The 20,656-nt window shown below is 39.0% G+C and overlaps 1 protein-coding gene across 1 annotated transcript; it reads right to left on the minus strand.

The window, feature by feature from the left end:
* Positions 1-7,140: 7,140 nt before the first annotated feature.
* On the minus strand, positions 7,141-10,300 carry LOC115189005 (iroquois-class homeodomain protein irx-2). Its single transcript, XM_029747819.1, has 3 exons — positions 9,946-10,300; positions 8,501-8,891; positions 7,141-8,229 (listed from the first exon to the last, which is right to left on the minus strand). The coding sequence occupies exons 1-3, from the start codon at positions 10,183-10,185 to the stop codon at positions 7,517-7,519; spliced, it is 1,344 nt and encodes a 447-aa protein (XP_029603679.1). The 5' UTR covers positions 10,186-10,300; the 3' UTR covers positions 7,141-7,516.
* Between the last annotated feature and the right edge of the window lie 10,356 nt (positions 10,301-20,656).

Raw genomic sequence — 20,656 nt, forward strand, 5'->3', positions numbered from 1 at the left:
ATGATTTGCCAAAGGTAAGGCGGGGGAGGGCCTTGTAGCCATCCAGGAAGGGAGAGTAAAAAGTGTTAGAGAGTCTTTGAAGTGCAAGTACTACAGGCAATGTGTTGATAAAACTTCGGTAGTGTTTTCCTCAGATTTGCTTTGTTAAAGTCCCCAGCTACAATAAATGTGGCCTCAGGATATGTGGTTCCAGTTTGCATGAACTCCAGTGTAGTTCCTTGAGGGCCGACGTGGTATCGGTTTGAGGCGGAATATACACAGCTGTGACTGTAACTGAAGAGAATTATCTTGGGAGGTAATATGGTCAACATTTGATTGTGAGATATTCGAGGACAGGTGAACAAAAGGACTTGAGTTCCTATACGTTATGAGTTGTTAATCATGAAACATACACCTCCATCTTTCTTCATCCCAGAGACTTCTTTATTTCTGTCTGCGCGATGTATTGAGAACCCAGCTGAATGTATGGATGGGGACATGTTTGGAGAGCCATCATTCCGTGAAACAGAGTACATTGCAGCCCCTGACGTCTCTCTGGAAGGAGATCCTCGCCCTGAGCTCATCTACTTTACTGTCCAGGGACTGAACATTAGCGAGTAATATACTAGGAAGTGGTGGATGGAGTGCACGCCTCCTGAGTCAGACTCGAAGTCCACTCCGAATACCTCTTCTCCGCCACGGCATCTGGAAGAAAACTCTGGGATAAGTTCAATTGCTTTGGGGGATACGAGCAAAGGATCCAATTTGGGAAAGTCATATTCCTGGTCGTAATGCTGGTGAGTTACCGCCGCTCTGATATCCCTAAGCTATTACCGGCTGTATGTAATAACACCAAAAACATTCTGGGCTAATAATGGCAGAGCAGCTGTACACAAGCCTAAGATCATAATGTGCAATGCCAATGCATTGACTGGTGTGGTGTAAAGCTCACCACCATTGGACTCTGGAGCAGTGGAAACGTTTTCTCTGGAGTGATGAATCACGCTTCACCATCTGGCAGTCCGACATACGAATCTGGGTTTGGCGGATGCCAGGAAACGATATCTGCCCCAAAGGAGGAGGAATAATGCTGGATCGGGCAAGGCCTCTTGGTTCCAGTAAAGGGTATTTATATATATACACCTAGCTACACCACCTAGTTACACCTAACTACACAACATAGCTCCAACTAGCTACACCTAGCTACACCTCCTAGATCCACCTAGCTCCACCACCTAGCTACACTTAGCTCCAAAACCTAGCTCCACCACCTAGCTACACTTAGCTCCAAAACCTAGCTCCACCACCTAGCTACACTTAGCTCCAAAACCTAGCTCCAACTAGCTACACCTAGCTCCACCACCTAGCTCCAACTAGCTACACCTAGCTCCACCACCTAGCTCCTCCTAGCTCCACCACCTTGCTCCACCACCTAGATACACCTAGCTACACCACCTAGCTACACCTAGCTATACCTAGCTCCACCTAGCTACACCTAGCTACACCTAGCTCCACTTAGCTATACCTAGCTCCACCACCTAGCTCCAGCTAGCTCCACCGCCTAGCTCCACCACCTAGCTCTGCCACCAAGCTTCACCTATCTACTCCTCCTAGCTACACCACCTTGTTCCATCTAGCTGCACCTAGCTAACCTCCTAGCTACAACACTTACATAGACCACATAGCTCCACCACCACCTAGCTAACCTCCTAGCTACAACACTTACATAGACCACATAGCTCCACCACCTAGCTAACCTCCTAGCTACACCACCTAGCTAACCTCCTAGCTACAACACTTACATAGACCACATAGCTCCACCACCACCTAGCTAACCTCCTAGCTACAACACTTATATAGACCACATAGCTCCACCACCACCTAGCTAACCTCCTAGCTACAACACTTACATAGACCACATAGCTCCACCACCTAGCTAACCTCCTAGCTACAACACTTACATAGACCACATAGCTCCACCACCACCTAGCTAACCTCCTAGCTACAACACTTACATAGACCACATAGCTCCACCACCTAGTTAACCTCCTAGCTACAACACTTACATAGATCACACAGCTCCACCACCACCTAGCTAACCTCCTAGCTACAACACTTACATAGACCACATAGCTCCACCACCACCTAGCTAACCTCCTAGCTACAACACTTACATAGACCACATAGCTCCATCACCTAGCTAACCTCCTAGCTACAACACTTACATAGACCACATAGCTCCACCTAAATCCACAGTACCCCATTGAGCCATTCCCATGTGTTTAGGTTCCCTACAATAGTGTAGGCCTGGTAACCCAGTGCTGTAGACAGAGGTTTTAATACATGTCAGATGAACAGTGTCTCTCTCTCACCGTGTTACTCTTAAACTCTCCCGTCATAAACCACAACTGTCAATTAAATAGTGGAAGCTCAGCGAGAGCCCTCTAATGACGTTATTTAGATCCTGGTACGGACAAACATCAGAGTTTGACATTCATTCCCGGTCCCGGTCCTTGATCAGAGCGAGCAGAGAACATCTCTCCCGACACCTTTATGGGTGGACGGGCCTTGGTCTGACTCGGAAAGGTCGACACCACTTTGATGTGTTGTTTTCTACACATCTGTATTGGATTTGTTCATAATTCTCTTTTCCTTTTCCAAATCAACGGTATTTACGACGCGACCTTTTAATGGTCAATTAAACCAGTGAGAATGATCTGTTACATTTAGAAAAGGACCAGAGTAGTTATGTCATGAAGGAAACATGCTTTTTTTTAGTTTATCACTTATTAACAGCTTTGACATGGTAATAGACACAGACACTGTAAAGATTAGTCTACCTAATATATTTCCTAGTCCAATAATGGTAATATCATATTGTCTGCGTCACATAAGTGACATATTCATAACCAATGGTAATCCATAAAGACTTGGTTAAGGCGTTGAAAACAGCGTTTACCAGTTTGACACTAGAGGAAAGCGACAACTACGAAACATATGGGCCCTCATAGAACGACTCTTTATAGACAACATGTTAAATCAGACGTTTAGAAGTATCTTTATTGTAACCATAACCCACCTAACTGCTAATAATGTTATTAAAAGATTCAACACATAGGCTGTCATCTTAATTTGAGAAAGTGCAGTGAATATTTATTTATTATAAATGGCTATAATAACGCGTTCTACACGCAGGATAAACTTGACGCTGTTATAAGGAAGAGCAGGTGTGCGCCAGAGATTAAAATGTGGTGGGAAACGACGCGTTGTATAGGATAACGTAGGCATATAGATAATGAATTATCTACAAATGAACTGCTTATTTGATTCATGCTACGGAGATGTTCTGAGATATACCTTCATCCCATCGGTCACCCAAACCAGCTCTTACGACTCATTCATATGTATAGCCCACTCAGAGGACAAACTCTAAGTGTTATTGTGATACAGATGTATCATACTGTTCAGTAGACTACAGTTTGTCTAGAATACATAGGCTGTAGGCTTTCTGTAAATACAGAGGCCAGCGGGCCGGTGTCAAGTTATTAAACTCTAAGGGAACAAAGATCTAGGACTACATCATTATTAATATTGACTTGATAATTAATCATGACATAAATTCACCGTTAATTGTATTATCCAGGCGGGCTGTGTTTGTTGTGCGGAGCCTCTTTCACCTCATTCCGCTATAACACACACAGAGAGGTGGTGGAATTCTGTTCCTGTTCAAAGGCGCTGCTGCACTTCAGCCGAAACAAAAAAGTATTTTTTATTGAGAACAAATGGTGACATTTGAAGGGAGCAGAAAGAGAGAGGCTGTGAGAGAGAGGTAGAGAGAGGCCGTGGATAGGAGCAGAGCAGGCCTCGGTGGAAGGCAGCTCAGAGCCTCTCTGCGTGGAAAGAAAAGCGCCTCTGGGTCTATTTGACAACAGTGAGATCCCCGGGGAGCCCACCTCACATTAAGTCTGCATTTCAATAAATCAGCCCTAATGAAAGTAAAGCGACTAGAGAGAGAGAGAGAGAGAGGGGAGGGGGGGGGTGGAGAGAGAGAGAATGGTCTGGTAGAGAGAGAGAGAGAGAGAGAGAGAGAGAGAGACAGAGAGAGAGAGAGAAAGAGAGCGGAGAGAGAGAGAGAGAGAGAGAGAGAGAGAGAGAATGGTCTTGTAGAGAGAGAGAGAGCGAGAGAGAGGGGTTGTGAGATCTAGAGGGAGAGAGAGAGAGAGAGAGAGAGAGAGAGAGAGAGAGGTTGTGAGATCTAGGGTGAGAGAGAGAGAGAGAGCGAGAGAGAGAGAGAGGGGTTGTGAGATCTAGGGGGAGAGAGAGGCTGCCTGACTCCCCAATAGGTCTACACACACCGGGACAGATATTAGGAAGTTGAGGCGGAAAGGAAAACTTTATAGGTGAAGTGGCGTCCCAAGAGACTGAATAACATTCACCTCAGAAGTCATGAAGAACGTCCAGCTCTCTCACCACCTCTCAGAGGACTGGTGAAGGAATAACCCAGACAGAAATGTAGGAAATTCCGTAAAGCTCTGAGAGAGAAAAGCTTTCTAAACACACAATGTTACAGATATTTAAATGTTGGTGCTGCGCTTTGAAAAACATATTTCGTTAGCCTGAAGGACGCGATGAAACAATAGGCCTACCAATTCATTGCTTTTTAATTTTAATTTGTATCACACATATGTCATTGTCGCTCACATTCAAGTGTTTATGAAAGTGTTCCAATTGTTACAACAACAGAACGTATATTCTATCTTTGAAAATATTTTATAATTTTCCTCCTATTCAGATGAGGCAAACAGGTTGCAATTCGTATTCTGGAAGTTATGCACATAGCCTAAATAAAGCATTAGTAGACTAATAATAATAATAATAATAATAATTCCCTTCGCCAAATAAAAACAAATAATCAGATGAAAGGAAGCTCAGCGAGGTACAGCCGGTCGGATAAGTGTATGAGACAGGCCATTGGAGCTGGCGGCTGGCTGTTTAGACACCGCTTTATGGATGGTTTAATATCGGCCCGTAAAGAAGACCGACTGACCGGCAGACTGACTGAGGCTGGGCCAGGGGGGGATCACCCCGCTGGGAACTCATCATACTGCTCCTAGAGCCGGATTAATCACACTGAAAAATAAACCCCCTGACAGCCACGGATATAAAGTATATCATTTATATAATGATAAGTATATCATTTATAATAAGCATATCATTTATCCCAACCAAGGTCACGAGTAGTCCCCGGATGGAGCTAAACGCCTATAAGAATGGCGTGAAAAGGCTCTTTAGAAAACGGATAGGTGGTAAGCTTCTCTCGACTGTGCTGTTTCAAACCAACATATCAATTAATACAGGCTATGCCATTCCCAAAAGTCTTATCGTTTACACTTGATTAATAATTCCATTTCTAAAAGCAGTAGCCTAACCAAAGAGAAATACATTTTCATGCGACAATATAAAGGAGATGAAGGAAAAAAAATGAAAGCAGATTGAAATACAGAGGAAAACATTTTAATTTGGTTTTTCCTTTGAATAATAAATAGCACTAACTCGCCAGTACAACACACTAGCGCGTTTAATTTACAATAAGATATAAATTAGTAAAAGTACTCTTGTTAACAAGATTGTGTAACTTTCAAATGCGTTTCAAATAAAAACGGGAATAATGTATTTACAAAACAATGTTCAGTGTCCATTGCAATACAACTTGCATAAATTATAGGCAGCATTTTCCATCATTAAAAAAATAAATATCAAATGTATTCCACTTCCTCAAGTTCATCAGTCCCATCTCCAGACCTCATACATACTTTACAAATAAGATACAGAAGGCCTTATATTATCTTCACATAAAGTATAATATACCTAATATTATATTCACATAAAGTATAGTATACCTAACATTGACTTCACATAAAGTATAGTATACCTAATTTTATATTCACATAAAGTATAGTATACCTAACATTGTCATCACATAAAGTATAATATACCTAATATTATCTTCATATAAAGTATAATATACCTAATATTGTCTTCATATAAAGTATAGTATACCTAATATTATCTTCACATAAAGTATAATATACCTAATATTGTCTTCATATAAAGTATAATATACCTAATATTATCTTCATATAAAGAATAATATACCTAATATTATCTTCATATAAAGTATAATATACCTAATATTATCTTCATATAAAGTATAATATACCTAATATTATCTTCATATAAAGTATAATATACCTAATATTATCTTCATATAAAGTATAGTATACCTAATATTATCTTCATATAAAGTATAATATACCTAATATTGTCTTCATATAAAGTATAATATACCTAATATTATCTTCATATAAAGTATAGTATACCTAATATTATCTTCATATAAAGTATAATATACCTAATATTATCTTCATATAAAGTATAATATACCTAATATTATCTTCATATAAAGTATAATATACCTAATAGTATCTTCATATAAAGAATAATATACCTAATATTATCTTCATATAAAGTATAATATACCGTGGCAATGAAGCAGATGCATCCTGAGAAATAACGTCTTCCAAAATCATCACATACAGCCGGGACATTTACTGAGCCAGTCAACGCACATCTCATGAAAACGAAAGTGAAATGATAGAATAAGTCGGGGTTAATTCATCCCCCAACCCTGAATCAGGTTTAATTAATCCTTCGGGCCTGTCTCTGAGGAGAACAGCTGTAGTGCTGCAGGCCAGGCGTCTTGTCTGAGGAGCAAGATGCAGCTCTCTCCCCTTTAGAGAAAGGTTAGTTAGGTTAGTGTTAAGACCAGGGTCCAAGGGTGATGGCTTGGGGGCTTTAGTCAAAGCAATTGTGACACCAACCTATAAACCTGAATCAGAGCCACAACATGACCTTTAGAACCTCACCTTTAGCCCACAGAGATGGTCCTAAAGTCCTTCCCAGGTTGTATTAAGGAAGAGCAGAAGTTGCAGAGGTAAAGGTCTTAAATAACAGAGAGGCCCACCAGTCACTGATACTATAATAAAAAATTACACAACTGTTGTTAAAATAAAACATGATGGTATCTAATTCATGTGTAACCAATTATAAAACACCATCCTTTTGTAGTCCATAATAACCAATCCAACTAAAGTGATATTTTTGGGGGGGGGAACTTGTTTTTAAGTAATGCTGCGTTCCTCCTGTGTGAGCAGGTCTCAATCCGTTCTGTTTAGTAATGCTGCGTTCCTCCTGTGTGAGCAGGTCTCAATCCGTTCTGTTTAATACAACCTCTGAGAAGACAACATGTCTTTGCTTTATTGCCCTGAGAGACAGTCTGACACACAGGCTGATATTACAGCTCCCACCAACTCAGGCCAACACCAGCACTGATTACACCGAGGCCTTCATAAGCCTTCTGCTACGGACAAAAGGGTGGCTGTTCTTTCAATACATCACTTATTCAGTCAAAAGGCCAATGAAGTGAATTTAAAATGCATAAAATAAAAGTCAATATTTTTGAAACTATAATTGCATGTTACGTACCTTTCTTAGAGTATAAATGTGAGGGTCTGAACTGTTGTTCGACGTGGTTAGAGTTAGTTTTAAGCAGAGAGTCAGTGGTGTGTTTATGCATGGTGTTGACCTCAGTAGCAGTCTGTGTGAGTCCGTCGTTATATTGCAGAATCCCTTGACCCTGCAGCGGGCTGAAGTTACCATAGTTTGTGTAATTACTGTAAAACGGAGACGTGTAGTAGATGGGTCGTCCTAGGATGGAAGAGGCGGAGTACACAGCGCCAGGGACGGCCGGCGAGGGGGTACAGGAGGTGGAGGTTAGAAGACCGAGAGATGGACAAGTCTGCCCCGGGTGATGCTGCTGCTGCTGCTGCTTCGGGTCTGAAGTAGCGATCTCAGCTAACGACCACAGTTTGGGTTTGACGGCTTGATTGTGAGGACCTGAGATTCGGCTGTCAAGACACGATTTGTTGTTGTTTTCCCGGTGGTGATGGTTTAAGACCGAGGCCTCGAGCCCTGTAAGTGGTGATGATGTCACGGGTTTAGGTGACAGGCTTCGGTGTCGTTCCCCATTCTCCAGTTCGTGATCATCATCATCATCATCATCATCACATTTGTCCTTACTATCTGATCCAGACTCACAGACCAGGTCCCCGACCCGACAGCTCACTTTATCCCCATCAGACTCCGCGGAACAAGAATGGTCTGTGAGGGTGTCAACCTGCAAACTGATACCTGCAACAAACAAACAAACAAAAGACATTAAGACGAAGTAATTACCATATAATAACCATGGGATTCGACATTATTAGGATTACTATTATTATTGTTAATAATAATAATAATAATAACTAGAACACGTTCAGTTTTATGCCTTCCAACTGAAATGTGTCGCCTAGTCTCTGTAGACATGTCGGTAATTATCTGTGGATAACTGTCAATAAAAAAACGGCACCGTGCAGCTCGCGCTGTTAACTGGGTCATGGGCTGGGTCTCGTGGTTTTACCTTCATCCTCCGCGGACGTCTCGCTGTTGTCCAGATTTTTCTCCAAGCGGTCATCATTCCTCTCTCCGTCTCCATCGTCCTCATCCTCACTCTTATTCCGCGGAGCCCACGTCATCTTGTTCTCCTTCTTCAACCTCCTCCTGGCGTTGGCGAACCAGGTGGACACCTGCGTCAGGGTCATCTTAGTAATGATGGCCAACATGATCTTCTCTCCCTTAGTGGGGTAAGGGTTCTTCCTGTGCTCCTGTAGCCAGGCCTTCAGGGTGGTGGTGGCGTCTCGGGTCGCGTTCTTGCGGTAGGCCGGGTCGTTGAGCTGGTAGGGGTATCCCGGGCTACCGTAGGGGTGGTAGCTGAGCGCCCCCGCCATGCCCTGCGCGTCGTAAGGAGAGCTCTGGAAAGGAAAAATGATTATCAAAGTATTTTTTTGTTAGAATCTATAATTTTGGTATAAAATATTGAAAAATGTAAAAACATAACTAAATACAACAGGTTGTGTATTGTGGTTGTGTGTATTGAGAGTTAACTTAGTGTGTATTGTGAGTCGGGCCGATATAATGGTTATATTACCCGGATCATTATCGGTTTGATTAATCGCATTGCATAATGCTAAATAAATGATAAATGATGCATCGTAATTGCACTAATTTCCAGTAATCACCGCCTAACTTCCTGCTTTTCTTTAGCTAGATTAGTTGTGTTGTCAGAGAGAGAGAGAGAGAGACGTGTTAGCATATCATTGCTTTACAGCATCACAAATCCAATTAACTTCCCAGTGTATGTGCACCTTTTATAAACGCTTAGAGACCCATGTCATTAGCATTGTAATTCCTCTTTTCATGTTCAAATTTCGCTTATTTAATTTAATATACATTCCAAGAATTTAAATTGCATATAGTTTGTGACTGTCAAAATGGAGAACAAACTTCCTATATTTGATTTCCCATTGGAAGGATATGATATTAGGATACAGGCTAATTCCAATGAAGGCCGTTGGCTTACATGGTATTATTCTTTATGGGGGGTATTTTTCCCTAAATGAAGTTCACTCAGTTAGCCATGCACTGTGTTAATCACGGGCCTACGAAAACTCACATCCTATTGGCACTAAGAAGAAATACAATATTCCATTTATCAATAAATAACCTACAACTTTCACACACGATAGACAATATAATGTACCAGTTGATGATGTATCGTTCTGATAAATGCAGTCGTTTCTCCGAACAGTGTTGTAATAGATAACGGGGTAAAGGATCTCATCCATTTCACCCTGAACTGTACAACCCATTAGAGCCACTCTGAAACGGCAGCTCTCTGCACGCTGCACGCAAATACTGGCTACTAAACGCCACAATTACAGCTAATTATTTTCGACCAGGCTGTCCCTCCTGTTTGCATACTGACACAACTTGTCTAATACGAATAAGTGGAAGTAGAGTATTTACCATGTAGGAAGGGAATCCCGTAGCAGGGTCTGTGGAGTATGTCATTGGGCTGGAGAAGCCGCTGGCTGAAGCCGTGAAGGCAGCAGCTGATCCGGGGTAAGGACTAAACGCTGATCCACTGGACGACCTGGCCAAGTCGTCGCTCCTCGGGGCGGCCAGGGCTGAAGCCCCGTAAGCCGGGCAGGAGTAGAGAGCCAAGGAGCCCGGCGGCTGGTAGAGGTAACCCTGGGGGTAAGACATGCCTCACTGAGGGTCTGTTGCTGCTGATTCCAAAGAGGAAAGCACGGAAAATGTTTACTTCTGTAGAATAATGAGCTCACTAAACGGATTTTCAGACAATTAAAAATTAAAATAATTAAAAAGCGACCCCCCCCCCAACAAAAAAAAAGATCAGTAAAGAGCCCTGCACATAGAGGCAGGCGACGTGTCGATCCCCTAGCGTCCGATGTTTTTAGTAGCCTGAACTCTGATGTGAGGAGTTGGAGGAAGGAGCCCGTGGAAAAGCCGAGCTGTCACTCAGCGGATCTGAATATTCAATCCCCGCCCTCTCGCTGTGAAATGGAGCCGTGGCTGGAACAACACGGAGAGGACAGTGGACTGGGAACACATTCACTGGCACGATGTTCTTTAGTCTGCTGCAGCTGCGCATTTTGGGGGAAATTTACTTTTTTTATCACAATAACGTTTCTTTTCTCAATGCAAAGTAGTGAGGTAATTGAGGTAACATCCAGACAGTATTTATTATGCAAACTTCTTGTCAACTGAAATCAAAAAAAAAAAAAAAATTCAGTGACTGAACATAATTTTTTATTAGAGTGATATTTACTATTATCCAGGATTTTCTTCCTTGTCAACTTGCAGTTGATAATTGCGTCAAGTGGAGTATTAGAAAGATGGGGTTCAGATATAGCACCGAGTGTGTCTGTGTGTCTGTCTCTCTCTCTCTCTCTGTGTGTGTGTGTGTGCCTGTCTCTCTCTCTCTCTGTGTGTGTGTGTGCCTGTCTCTGTGTGTGTGTGTGCCTGTCTCTCTCTCTCTGTGTGTGTGTGTGTGTGTGTGTGTGTGTGTGTGCAGTGCGCCGGTCGGCCTAAGGGAGGTGTAACCCATTCCTCCAGCTCGTCGGACACCAGTCCATATTGGGGTTGATCACCAGGCTCTGCTCCCCCTTGGCTGGTCTCTCCAGGTCCTCAAGTCAACAACGAACTACACTATTATTTCAGTGATTTCCGGTTTCTTTTTGAGACGTCTGTTTGGACGTGGATACATGTCGAGGCCATATGTAGATCACAATCAACAAGGACAGTTTCATGTTTAAAAACTGATGAATGGTATTTGGAGGCTAAATAATGGGATCATCACCATCATTCATTTGTCACAACAAAATACCAGTTATGGTGAGACTAAAGTGATATGATTCTCATAGTGTACGGTACTTTTTGAGTACAATACAGCTTAGATTAAATTAAGCAATCATTTACCAACTGAAACTTTTCAATAATCGACAAAATGGCAAAGCCTCTGTCCAGTCCTAAATCTGTCCTGAAACTCAAAATTCTCCCTCCAGTCTTCAATCACAGTCCCACTTCTGTACTTTTGACCACAATGTCACTTCAACTGAGAGCCATCTAATATATTGTTGTACAGTTAGCCTACACAAAGCTATATACACCACAATGTCATTTGAAATGCGGTGTTTTCAGTCAAGTGTGCTGTGCCATACACCTAATTAACATTCCTTTAATCTGTATTCATTATATACATCCATATATACATTATTCAGTGTGCATAAATTAACAGTATATTTAGCATTTACACCCAGCGTAATTTAAATACATAATTGTTATTATTGTTATTGTTATTATTATTATTATCAGTAAATATTATTGTTATTATTTAACGCGAATTATATATTATATTTACATTATAATAGTAACAATACTTATTAATGAATGAATCCAATACTTTTTATTATTATAATTATATGTGATACTATAAAAACGTATCCTTCTACCTCAATAACACTGCTAATTCGAGACATCTTCCGCTTTGAAATGTATATCCCACTCTGTTATTATGTCATATAAAAAACAACCAATATTCTCCTTTTAACTGGTGATTACTCTAGTTCGATAACAGTGAAACAGTCCATGTGCTTTATACCAGAGGTCGGTGTGGTGACTTGAGGACACAGCTATAAGCCAGTATAGAGTGGACAGGACCCCTGGCGGGGCTGACGCAGCAGTAGGCAGCAGTGATGTAGGAGGACGGAGCTAACAGCAGGGGGCAGTATCTCATCTAGCCTGGAGAGATCACAACATAACTCTCTCTCTCAACTGTACAGTACAGTCTCTAGGCAGGCCAGACCTGCTGTAAACCTGCTCTACTCTGTTCTGTTGTGTACTATACCAGAAGTACATTTCTCTGTTCTGTTGTATAATATACCAGCAGTACAATCCTCTGTTGTGTTGTGTTGTGGTATGTTATGTTGTGGTATGTTGTTTGTTTTATTGTGGTATGTTTTGTTGTGGTGTGTTGTGTTGTGGTATGTTGTTGTCTGTTTTATTATGGTATGCTGTGTTGTGGTATGTTGTGTTGTTATGTTGTGTTGTGGTATGCTGTGTTGTGGTATGTTATGTTGTTATGTTGTGTTGTGGTATGCTGTGTTGTAATGTATTGTGGTATGCTGAGGTATGTCATGTTGTGATTTGTTGTGGTATGTTGTGTTGTGGTATGTTGTGTTGTGTTGTGGTATGTTGTGTTGTGGTATGTTGTGTTGTATTGTGGTATGTTGTATTGTAATGTATTGTGGTATGTTGTATTGTAATGTATTGTGGTATGTTGTGTTGTGGTATGTTGAGGTATGTCATGTTGTGATGTGTTTTGGTATGATGTGTTGTGTTATAATGTATTGTGGTATGTTGTGTTGTGGTATGTTGTTGTCTGTTTTATTGTGGTATGTTGTGTTGTGGTATGTTGTGTTATGGTATGTTGTGTTGTATTTTGGTATGTTGTGTTGCATTGTGCTGTTTTGTATTGTAGTATGTTGTGTTGTGTAATGTTGTTGTCTGTTTTATTGTGGTATGTTGTGTTGTGTTGTGTTGTGGTATGTTGTCTGTTTTAATGTGGTATGTTGTGTTGTGGTATGTTGTGATGTGGTATGGTGTGTTGTGTTGTGTTGTATTGTGTTGTGGTATGTTGTGTTGTGGTATGTTGTGTTGTGGTATGTTGTGTTGTGGTATGTTGTGTTGCATTGTGCTGTTTTGTATTGTAGTATGTTGTGTTGTGTAATGTTGTTGTCTGTTTTATTGTGGTATGTTGTGTTGTGTTGTGTTGTGGTATGTTGTGTTGTGGTATGTTGTATTGCGGTATGTTGTGGTATGTCATGTTGTTTTGTGTTGCAGTATGTTGTGTTGTGTAATAATGTATTGTGTTGTGTTGTAAAATGTTGTTGTCTGTTTCATATTGGAATGTTGTGTTGTGGTATTTAGTGTTGTGTTGTATTGTGGTATGCTGTGTTGTATTTTGGTATGTTGTTTTGTGTTACATTGTGTTGTTTTGACCTGTATAATGTTGTGTTGTGGAATGTTGTTGTCTTTTTTATTGTGGTATGTTGTGTTGTGTTGTTGTCTGGTTTAATGTGTATGTTGTGTTGTGGTATATTGTGTTGTGGTATGTTGTGTTGCATTGTGCTGTTTTGTATTGTAGCATGTTGTATTGTAGCATGTTGTATTGTAGCATGTTGTGTTGCGTTGTGGAATGTTGTTGTCTGTTTTATTGTGGTATGTTGTGTTGTATTATGGTTGTATGTAGTGTTGTGTTGTGTTTTGTTGTGTTGTGGTATGTTGTGTTTTATTTTGGTATGTTGTGTTGTGTTGCATTGTGCTGTTTTTTATTGTAGCGTTTTGTGTTTTGGAATGTTGTCTGTTTTACTGTGGTATGTTGTGATGTGATGTGGTGTGTTGTTGTCTGTTTTATTATGGTATGTTGTGTTGTGTTGTGGTATGTTGTGGTATGTTGTGTTGTGGTATGTTGTGTTGTGGTATGTTGTGTTGTGGTATGTTGTGTTATAATGTATTGTGGTATGTTGTGGTATGTTGTATTGTGGTATGTTGTGTTGTAAAATGTTGTGTTGAGTTATAATGTATATTGGTCTGTTGTGTTATATTGTTGTATGGTGTGTTGTGTTGTATTGTTTTATGTTGTTTTGTGTTTTTTGAGGTATGTTGTATTGTGGTATGTTGTGATGTGTTGTGGTATGATGTATTGTGGTATGTTGTGTTGTGTTGTGGTATGTTGTATTGTGGTATGTTGTATTGTGGTATGTTGTATTGTGGTATGTTGTGATGTGTTGCGGTATGTTGTATTGTGGTATGTTGTGATGTGTTGTGGTATGTTGTATTGTGGTATGTTGTGATGTGTTGTGGTATGATGTATTGTGGTATGTTGTGATGTGTTGTGGTATGTTGTATTGTGGTATGTTGTATTGTGGTATGTTGTGATGTGTTGTGGTATGATGTATTGTGGTATGTTGTGATGTGTTGTGGTATGTTGTGATGTGTTGTGGTATGTTGTGATGTGTTGTGGTATGTTGTATTGTGCTATGTTTTGGTAGGTCATGTTTTGATTTGTTGTGGTATGTTGTGATGTGGTGTGTTGTGTTGCGGTATGTTGTATTGTGCTATGTTGTGATTTGTTGTGGTATGTTGTGATTTGTTTTGGTATGTTGTTGTGATATACACTGATATACACAACATCGTTGTGCTAGCAGCTAGCTGGTAACCCATATAGAGGATGAATACAGAAAGCTCCATTTCACAGTGTAGAGTCTCCAGGCCTCAGAATGACTTGCAGACATTCCATTTCTGTGTTCACTTGTAACTGCGTTATCCACAGCAATGCAGCTTCAGAGAGAATATCACAAAACAATTCTCATTTTATTGGAAAACAAAAACATGGTAAAAGCTTGACTTGTGAGTGCTATTCATTATAATGTGATGTGTGCGTTTGGACGTGACCCTACTAAGAGTTTATGGATATTCTTCTTCTCCGGATGTGGAGAAAATGTCTTTGGTGTTGTACAATGGGGCCTGGGGGGTGTAGAGGGGGAGGGAGTGGCGACAGCCTGGTATGCTGGTCTCTTCCAAAGTCCTAATCAGCAGCCGTCCATGTGTTTGGCAAAACAGGGGTTTCAAATCATTCCCTCGCCCCAAGTTTAAAACCCCAAAGCACCATCACTTTGTAAATGTGTACCTTACGGTGAGAAGAGCTGAGGTCTCCACTGTGAAGTGGAACATGGCGCAGCTCTGCTCGGAACGCTTAGAACCTCTGGTTCTACTGCCAACCCTGCCACCAAGCATGCTCACAGTCAATTTGTTTAACATGTTACTAAAGATATGCATGTTTAGCAAACCGTTTTATGGGAAGAGCAACAAACTGATGAGGCTTGAAGCATTTTATATAACATAGAAAAACATACTGATGCAACATTATAACATAGAAAAACATACTGATGTAGTATTATAACATAGAACAATATACTGATGCAACATTATAACATAGAACAATATACTGATGTAATATTATAACATAGAACAATATACTGATGTAGTATTATAACAGAACAATATACTGATGTAATATTATAACATGGAACAATATACTGATGTAATATTATAACATAGAACAATATACTGATGTAATATTATAACATGGAACAATATACTGATGTAATATTATAACATAGAACAATATACTGATGTAGTATTATAACAGAACAATATACTGATGTAATATTATAACATGGAACAATATACTGATGTAATATTATAACATAGAACAATATACTGATGTAATATTATAACATGGAACAATATACTGATGTAATATTATAACATAGAACAATATACTGATGTAATATTATAACATAGAACAATATACTGATGTAGTATTATAACAGAACAATATACTGATGTAATATTATAACAGAACAATATACTGATGTAATATTATAACAGAACAATATACTGATGTAATATTATAACATAGAACAATATACTGATGTAATATTATAACATAGAACAATATACTGATGTAGTATTATAACAGAACAATATAGTGATGTAATATTATAACATGGAACAATATACTGATGTAATATTATAACATAGAACAATATACTGATGTAATATTATAACATGGAACAATATACTGATGTAATATTATAACATAGAACAATATACTGATGTAATATTATAACATAGAACAATATACTGATGTAGTATTATAACAGAACAATATACTGATGTAATATTATAACAGAACAATATACTGATGTAATATTATAACAGAACAATATACTGATGTAATATTATAACAGAACAATATACTGATGTAATATTATAACATAGAAAAACATACTGATGTAATATTATAACATAGTAATATTATAACATGGAACAATATACTGATGTAATATTATAACAGAACAATATACTGATGTAATATTATAACAGAACAATATACTGATGTAATATTATAACAGAACAATATACTGATGTAGTATTATAACAGAACAATATACTGATGTAGTATTATAACAGAACAATATACTGATGTAATATTATATCAGAACAATATACTGATGTAATATTATAACAGAACAATATACTGATGTAATATTATAACATAGAACAATATACTGATGTAATATTATAACAGAACAATATACTGATGTAATATTATATCAGAACAATATACTGATGTAATATTATAACAGAACAATATACTGATGTAATATTATAACAGAACAATATACTGATGTAATATTATAACAGAACAATATACTGATGTAATATTATATCAGAACAATATACTGATGTAATATTATAACATAGAACAATATACTGATGTAATATTATAACAGAACAATATACTGGTGTAATATTATATCAGAACAATATACTGATGTAATATTATAACATAGAACAATATACTGATGTAGTATTATAACAGAACAATATACTGATGTAATATTATAACAGAACAATATACTGATGTAATATTATATCAGAACAATATACTGATGTAATATTATAACATAGAACAATATACTGATGTAGTATTATAACAGAACAATATACTGATGTAATATTATAACATAGAACAATATACTGATGTAATATTATAACAGAACAATATACTGATGTAATATTATAACATAGAACAATATACTGATGTAATATTATAACATAGAACAATATACTGATGTAATATTATAACAGAACAATATACTGATGTAATATTATAACAGAACAATATACTGATGTAATATTATAACATAGAACAATATACTGATGTAGTATTATAACAGAACAATATACTGATGTAATATTATAACAGAACAATATACTGATGTAATATTATAACAGAACAATATACTGATGTAATATTATAACAGAACAATATACTGATGTAATATTATAACAGAACAATATACTGATGTAATATTATAACAGAACAATATACTGATGTAATATTATATCAGAACAATATACTGATGTAATATTATAACAGAACAATATACTGATGTAGTATTATAACAGAACAATATACTGATGTAATATTATAACATAGAACAATATACTGATGTAATATTATAACAGAACAATATACTGATGTAATATTATAACATAACAATATACTGATGTAATATGATCATTTTTACATTTTAGTCATTTAGCAGACGCTCTTATCCAGAGCGACTTACAGTAGTGAATGCATACATTTCATACATGGCCCCCCGTGAGAATCGAACCCACAACCCTGGCGTTGCAAACACCATGCTCTACCAACTGAGCTACAGGGAAGGCATATATTATAACGGAACAGAACAATATACTGATGTAATATTCAGATACTCAGAAGACTATTCCTAATTGATGAAACAATTATCCAAATTATGCTACATTGTGATCAGAGCAATTTTGCTTTAAATAATTTGAACAATTGCTTTCCTGTAACAAAGGGTCTTAATAAGAAATGCTTTGAAGAAAAGAGTTTAAAAATCTAAAACCATTTTCAGGACAAATACCAGAAATGTTTTGTGCTCTGAATGGATAGATCCTATGGGAACCCAGTTGAGCCATGTCATGTTGTAGTAAACCACAGCCCAATAATTTGGGGGTCAACAATGACAGTACAAAGAGAGGTGTGTGAGGTAGAAACCCTCACCAATGACTGAAATAATCTGTAACATTTTTGTGCAGCACAGGTTTCAAACACATAGTTATCCAGACGGTTTGATTGATCAACCAAATGAGTCACCTGAAATCAAAGGGAAATAAAGAGGAGATCCAAGTTGAAATGTCTAGCCCTTTCAGGTGTCTCTATAACCACGCTGAAGCAGATTGGGTTCCCTAGAAAGAGCCTGCTGACAGATACTGTCACTGGGCTCTGTAGGCTTTGACCTGGCCCTGATAGGGTTACTGTGGGCTAATCCACACTGACCTTGGTGGGGCTGTCAATGAGGATGCTTTGTACAGTTTGGACAACTGAACAGTATGGGGATGCCCACATATAATGTATGTATGGGTGTCACACCCACTGTGTTGTTGTGTTATGGGGTTGTATGTCTGGGACTGTGTTGTTGTGTTATGGGGTTGTATGTCTGGGACTGTGTTGTTGTGTTATGGGGTTGTGTGTCTGGGACTGTGTTGTGTTATGGGGTTGTATGTCTGGGACTGTGTTGTTGTGTTATGGGGTTGTGTGTCTCGGACTGTGTTGTGTTATGGGGTTGTATGTCTGGGACTGTGTTGTTGTGTTATGGGGTTGTATGTCTGGGACTGTGTTGTGTTATGGGGTTGTATGTCTGGGACTGTGTTGTTGTGTTATGGGGTTGTATATCTGGGACTGTGTTGTTTTGTTCTGGGGTTGTATGTCTGGGACTGTGTTGTGTTATGGGGTTGTGTGTCTGGGACTGTGTTGTTGTGTTATGGGGTTGTATGTCTGGGACTGTGTTGTGTTATGGGGTTGTATGTCTGGGACTGTGTTGTGTTATGGGGTTGTGTGTCTGGGACTGTGTTGTTGTGTTATGGGGTTGTATGTCTGGGACTGTGTTGTTGTATGTCTGGGACTGTGTTGTTGTGTTATGGGGTTGTATGTCTGGGACTGTGTTGTGTTATGGGGTTGTATGTCTGGGACTGTGTTGTGTTATGGGGTTGTATGTCTGGGACTGTGTTGTGTTATGGGGTTGTATATCTGGGACTGTGTTGTGTTATGGGGTTGTATGTCTGGGACTGTGTTGTTGTGTTATGGGGTTGTGTGTCTCGGACTGTGTTGTTGTGTTATGGGGTTGTGTATCTGGGACTGTGTTGTGTTATGGGGTTGTATGTCTGGGACTGTGTTGTTGTGTTATGGGGTTGTGTGTCTGGGACTGTGTTGTTGTGTGTCTGGGACTGTGTTGTTGTGTTATGGGGTTGTATGTCTGGGACTGTGTTGTTGTGTGTCTGGGACTGTGTTGTTGTGTTATGGGGTTGTGTGTCTGGGACTGTGTTGTTGTGTTATGGGGTTGTATATCTGGGACTGTGTTGTTGTGTGTCTGGGACTGTGTTGTTGTGTTATGGGGTTGTGTATCTGGGACTGTGTTGTTGTGTTATGGGGTTGTGTGTCTGGGACTGTGTTGTGTTATGGGTTTGTATGTCTGGGACTGTGTTGTTGTGTTATGGGGTTGTGCATCTGGGACTGTGTTGTTGTGTTATGGGGTTGTATATCTGGGACTGTGTTGTTGTGTGTCTGGGACTGTGTTGTTGTGTGTCTGGGACTGTGTTGTTGTGTTATGGGGTTGTGTATCTGGGACTGTGTTGTTGTGTTATGGGGTTGTGTGTCTGGGACTGTGTTGTTGTATATCTGGGACTGTGTTGTTGTGTTATGGGGTTGTAAGTCTGGGACTGTGTTGTTGTGTTATGGGGTTGTGTGTCTGGGACTGTGTTGTGTTATGGGGTTGTGTGTCTGGGACTGTGTTGTTGTGTTATGGGGTTGTGTATCTGGGACTGTGTTGTTGTGTTATGGGGTATTATGTCTGGGACTGCAAATAAACAACATTTGAGCAGATGAAAGGTGACATTTAAAGTGGCTACTGAGAAGCTTAGTTTGCATCTCAGGGTTCAAAAGTTCCAATGTTGTGTTGGAGGGCTTAAATTACATAAATTAAGCAGGGTTTCCCAACTGGTAGCCAGCGAGCAATAATAAATTAACCATTTTGGGGGTTCAATTTTCATTGTTGGACATTAAAGACCATAAAAACACCAGGAATTCAGCTGCAATTGATTTTAATTTAGGAAATCTGTTCCCAAGTATTCCCACTCATAATAGAGATACACATAAAAATTATAATAATGAACAATAATTAATTGAATTAATATAGCACTTTTCAACCAGCTGAGATACTCAAGGTGCCTTACATTTCAGAGGGGAAACTCACCGGCATGGTGACCATCACACATCAGCTATCAGCTGGAGAGGTGAGGAGTGGTACAGTTGAAGTCAGAAGTTTACATTTAAAATCAGTTTTTCACAATTCCTGACATTTAATCCTAGTAACAATGTCCCTGTTTTAGGTCAGTTAGAATCACCACTTTATTTTAAGAATGTGAAATGTCAGAATAATAGTAGAGAGAATGATTTATTTCAGCTTTTATTTCTTTCATCACATTCCCA

The sequence above is a fragment of the Salmo trutta genome, unplaced genomic scaffold (genome assembly GCF_901001165.1).
Source record: "Salmo trutta unplaced genomic scaffold, fSalTru1.1, whole genome shotgun sequence".
Lineage (NCBI taxonomy): Eukaryota > Metazoa > Chordata > Actinopteri > Salmoniformes > Salmonidae > Salmo > Salmo trutta.

Bases quoted from the DNA above. Each gene is read 5' to 3' on its own strand.
- LOC115189005 (XM_029747819.1), bottom strand. From the start codon at position 10,185: ATGTCTTACCCCCAGGGTTACCTCTACCAGCCGCCGGGCTCCTTGGCT. The intron at 8,892-9,945 runs GTAAATACTCTA...TTTCCTTTCCAG, and splicing joins CGGGATTCCCTTCCTACATG to AGCTCTCCTTACGACGCGCA. The intron at 8,230-8,500 runs GTAAAACCACGA...TGTTTGTTGCAG, and splicing joins GACGTCCGCGGAGGATGAAG to GTATCAGTTTGCAGGTTGAC.